This window comes from Polistes dominula, unplaced genomic scaffold (genome assembly GCF_049000335.1).
Source record: "Polistes dominula isolate Pdom_NZ unplaced genomic scaffold, Pdom_raw_medaka contig_19, whole genome shotgun sequence".
NCBI lineage: Eukaryota > Metazoa > Arthropoda > Insecta > Hymenoptera > Vespidae > Polistes > Polistes dominula.
The window spans coordinates 1,527,259-1,532,751 of NW_028301058.1; the positions used below are offsets into that span (position 1 = coordinate 1,527,259).

At 22.1% G+C, this 5,493-nt stretch overlaps 1 protein-coding gene across 1 annotated transcript; it reads right to left on the minus strand.

Annotated features, from left to right (window-relative positions):
- Nucleotides 1–879: 879 nt before the first annotated feature.
- LOC107065815 (lysosome membrane protein 2) lies at nucleotides 880–5,286 on the minus strand. Its single transcript, XM_015319812.2, has 4 exons — nucleotides 4,092–5,286; nucleotides 2,796–3,070; nucleotides 1,935–2,184; nucleotides 880–1,669 (listed from the first exon to the last, which is right to left on the minus strand). The coding sequence occupies exons 1-4, from the start codon at nucleotides 4,746–4,748 to the stop codon at nucleotides 1,370–1,372; spliced, it is 1,482 nt and encodes a 493-aa protein (XP_015175298.2). The 5' UTR covers nucleotides 4,749–5,286; the 3' UTR covers nucleotides 880–1,369.
- Nucleotides 5,287–5,493: the final 207 nt, after the last annotated feature.

The window sequence follows — 5,493 nt, forward strand, 5'->3', positions numbered from 1 at the left end:
CGAAGTTTTGATACGTGCAGTTTCTTTTTCGAAGTTTTGATACGTGCAGTTTCTTTTTCGAAGTTTTGATTAGTGCCGTTTCTTTTTCGAAGTTTCGATTAGTGCAGTTGTTTTTTCGAAGTTTTGAAACGTGCAGCTTTTTGTTTTCATAGTTTCTTTGAATCATATTAAGTGTTAAATGTATTTGCATAAATAAATTATATATATACTAATCGTAAGATGATATCCTTTTATGAAAAATTATTAACTTATTTAAGTTTAATATGTTTAATCGCAAGAGAATATAATATGGAGATAATAATGTGTTTTTGTATTTTTTTTTTTTATTAAGTTTAGATCGTGATAACAGTTAAGTTGGCACATAATGTGACCTTTGAGATCTAAACATACGTGAGGGCAAAAATATATCTTATTTTTCTTTTTGAAATATCAATTTTTGCAAACAAATAAATTTATTGTGTAATAAATATTATTTTTAGTATTAAAATTATTATATAAATTTATTATACAAATTTATAATTTCAATTATATATATATATATATTTTTTTATTAATTAAATTAATAATTATTTAAATTTTATTTTAGTTTAATATACAAAAAATATTTTTTATATAATTTATAAATATTATATAAATTATTATATAAATTATATAAACAAAATATACATATATATATATTTTTATTAATTATTAATTTAATTAATAAAAATTTAAATTATAATTTTATTAATTATTATTTTTTTATTATATAAATTTATATATATATATATATATATATATATATATATATATATATATATATATATATATATATATATATATATGTAATAACACATCCATATATAAAGCTAATAAAAATACAGATTAAAAAAAGTAATCTCAGATAATCGAATATTTTTATCTTACAAATATATACACAGTAATATATTAAAAATTAGAACTATAATATTAATATTAAATCCTATTATTATTATTATTATTATTAACATTATTAATAATATTACTAAGTAGTTGTAAAAAATACGTATTTGTGTATATAACTTCGTATTTAAACACAAACTAGTCGATCTTAAACGATCACTTTGTAAAACACTGTAAAAGATAAAAATTCTATTTTTTTGTTTTAAACAAATTATGATTGGTCCCGATAATCATCATAGTATTTGATTATCATTGATGTTTTCATTTATTACCTAGAATTTGATCTTCTCTCATTTTTACACATCACGTTCATTCGTGAGTAAACGTTAATTGATAAAAAAAAAAGTAAAAAAAAAAGAAAAAAAAAAAGAATTTATTCCAAATTTTTATTGCAAATAGTTCATAATCGTACTATCATTTCATTTCTTGATAAGAAATAAAACATTGTCTACACGTTAGATCGTTGTATATGTTGATTTCTTCTAGCAAAACAATACGCACAAATTGAACACAAAAATATCGAAAGACTACCCCATTTTAATGCAGCTGTAACAATTGTTGTTGCTAAATGTGCGCCGGAAAATATATTAACAAAATCTTGAGGAAGTTTGTCTAATGTATTTTCACTCCACATTAATGGTAATATCGAACCGTCCTTGATTTTATCCGAAAATGGTACACCAATAGCTTTTTTCACTTCAACATTTAATTGCAACCTCAAAGATCCGTTCATTGGTATTGCTAAAAACTGAAAAATTTATGAAAAAAAATAGAAAAATGAGAACAAAATAAAAAAAACACACAAACACACACACACACACACACACACACACACACATATATATATATACACATATATCACAGTATAATACATCATTTTGATTTTGTGTTTTTAATCCTTTCGTAACGGCCATGTTTTTTTTCAGTAGCATTTTATGGAGAGCCACTATAGTGGCATGTAGTAGCAAAAGGGTTAAATGAACAATAAAAAAATTGATGATATTGTTTTTTACCTGATGTAAATCAATGGTACTTTCATGAAGTTCCTGTTCGGGTTTCAAACCATCGACAGAATTGATCAAAGATTCATCGGCACCATAAAAATGTGGCATAGATACGAGTACAGGTAAATCATCATAACAGCTTGAAATATTTAGTGTACCAGACGGTGGACATTTCCTTTCGTTTGAATCCAAATTTACTATTGGACAATAACATGTCTCCTGTGTGGATACTTGAAAAGAATCCAATGACATTTTGTATCTGTATAAAACAGATAAGGTATTATTAAATACAGTTAATCAGATTAAACAAATAAATTTATATATATATATATACTAGGGGTGCCCCGTCACGCGTTGCTGTGGCTCACAATCAGTCCGATTATACCGCTATCTGTTAGAATCTTATCGAACTAACAGAGATAATCATGACTATTTGTTAATAAACAAATAATATTGGGATTATAAATTGAGATATAAACTATCCTATCTTTCAAGTTGGATGAAACTGCACACAGTGTGTAATATTTTATCAAAATCGGTTCAGTAGTTTAGGAGTCCATTGCGGACAAACAACGTTACATGTAATTTATATATATTAAGATATATATATATCACATAATTAAAATATTAATTATACATAACTAAAATAATAATTATAATTATATACTATATTAAATAAATATAATATAGTATTTAAAATAATATTTAAAATAATATAAATAATACTGTATTATTTTAAATATATATATATATATATATATATATAACATAATAAAAATATTATATTAATTAAATATAATTAAAATAATATATATATATTAAAAAAGAAAAATAAATAAATTAATATAAAATATTAATAAAACTAATTACTTGAGACTAGGAACACCTTGAACTTGGTTGTAATCGTGAAAATTGAATTTCATTTGTTTACAAAATTCTTTAATGTATATGTACAATGGTATACTTAGATTTTGAATCCATTTAGGTGGAAACATGGTACCATCTGTACCATAAATTTTATCACATTTCTCGTCACCCCAAATATTTAAAATATCCTTCCCATTGATACTTTGAATGATACCAAGATTATCAATATCATGGGCGCCAGTATTTATCAATAAATGATCTTCCAAAAGCCCATGAGACTAAAATCAAAAAGTACAAACAACAAAATTTTTTGTGTCATTTTTGTTTAAACACAGATAATTGTTTTGTTTAACAAAATTAATTAAATAACAGTAGGAATAATTATTGTTAAATCGTTACTTTTAAATAAGACTAATGTAATTATGTTTAAATATGAAAAAAAAAATAAAATTTAAATATAAACAAAAAAAAAAAACAATTCTTTTTGACGTAATTATAAATAAAAAAGAAATATTAAATTAAATTTATTCATTTAATTATGTTAAATATTAAAATAAGAAAAATAATATAACTTTGAACAAATGAAACATTTTTTTTTATTTAATTATCAAAAATATTAAATAAATTTATTAACTTAATTAAATTAATTAATAAAAAAAAAATTGTAACTTTAGCAAATGTAACAATTATTTTACGTAATTATAAGAAAATATTAAATTAATTTGTTAATTTAATTAAATTAAATATTCCAAAATTTTGTTAAACATATTAAATTAAATATTTAATAATTTGTTAATTTAATATAAATTAAATTTTCCAAAAAGAATCTAATGTTATATAAATGAAACCTATTTTTTTTGCGTAATTATAAAAAATATTAAATTAATATAATAATTAATATTTGTATATTTTTAATTTATTATTTTATATATTATATATATATATATATATATATATATATATATATATATATTTATTATAATAATTAAATTAATTATATAAAATAATAAATATTAAATACTAATTATACATATTATATTTCTTTTTTTTTTTACAGTAATATTCGTTACTGTAATTATTAAATATTATAATTATTAAATATTTAATTTAATTAAATGAAAAAAAAAAACAATTATTTAATATTTTTAATAATTACCTAAAAGAATTGTTTCATTTATTTCAAGTTAGATGTTTTTTTTATTTTTTTTCATAAATTAATTACATTTTCGTGAAAAAAAAAAATAACTATACAGTAAAATAACCAAAAAAAAATATATGTATATATATATAAATATTTACTTGTACTAGAATACCAAATTTGTCACTTGGAATGTTTACGTATCCAAAAGTTTTCAAAACATTATAAAGATTGTCATCATATCCCCATAGAAAACCACTAACTGTGGTTTTAATGAATGGTTCGATATGCATTGTAGATATTGCTATGGTAACCATTAATCTACTGGCATAATTTAAATAACATACTGATGAAATAACCATTAATAATAATATATTAGGTACTATTATTATATCATTCTCAGGATTTCCACCTTCCAATTTATACAATTTCTTCTCTTGATAACTGATCGTACCATTTTCATGCATTTGCGTATTAACACGCATTAAAGTTTCCCTATAAGAATATGGTCCCAATTGTTGGACTCTCAATTTATTAGCTTTACCACTTTCAAAATCTTCAACGTTTGTGTAATTGTAAATATAAAAATTTTGTAACAATTTGACTGGTGGATGGGACCAAAATTCATATGCTCTGGTACCATTTTGTAATATTAAATTAGACAATATAATATTTTGAAAAATATTAGTCAACCAAAATATGATTACTAAGAAAAAACTTGACAATCCTGCCATTATAATGGCCCAAATGTACCAATTTCGTTTAAACAACTTTGTCTCATCTTTCACAACGTTTTCCGTTTTTTCTATTGACTTCATTTTGTATTCACGTTTGATTGATCAATCAATCAAAAAAAAAAAAAAAATGTTTCTAACTTTAAACAAATTAAATTTTCACTTATTACAGATACACACACACACACATACAGTACACTGAAAAACTTTGACAATTTTCTTCAGTAAAATCGCACACAATTGAAGTTCAAGTTTGATCAATGAATATCAAATAAACTCATTGAGATGAACGTCTGTTGTATTATTGTTGCTGTATAAGCGCACATCTGTGTATATATGTGGTTAATTTGAATGAGGATGTAAGTATGTAAGTGTATGTGTGTGTGTATGTGTGTGTTTGTGTATTTAACGTAATAATATCGAACAGATTATAACCGTCGTACTTGTTAGATCGATGAAGACCAACTGATTCGTCTTCCAACAAAAATCCCCCTACTTTTTCAACTTTCCTTAGGTGATAACCTTTTAATATGACCCTATGGATGATGCTAACACCTCGCCAGATACATGAAGTTAGAACGTGAAGATTCAGTCATCAACAATCAGTCAATAATTCTCGATATCATCTGAAAATATTCAACGAAATTTTATTATTGACAATTTCTATCAATTAGCAATGATTTTTTGTTTTTGTTTTAAATCAATTTGTTACATGTTGAAAAATGAACAAACAAACAAATTGAATAATTATGGTGGACCAAAAAGTAATGACAGTTTTTAATCTTAAAATTTAAACAAATCAATATTTCAAACATCAATTAATTAGTTA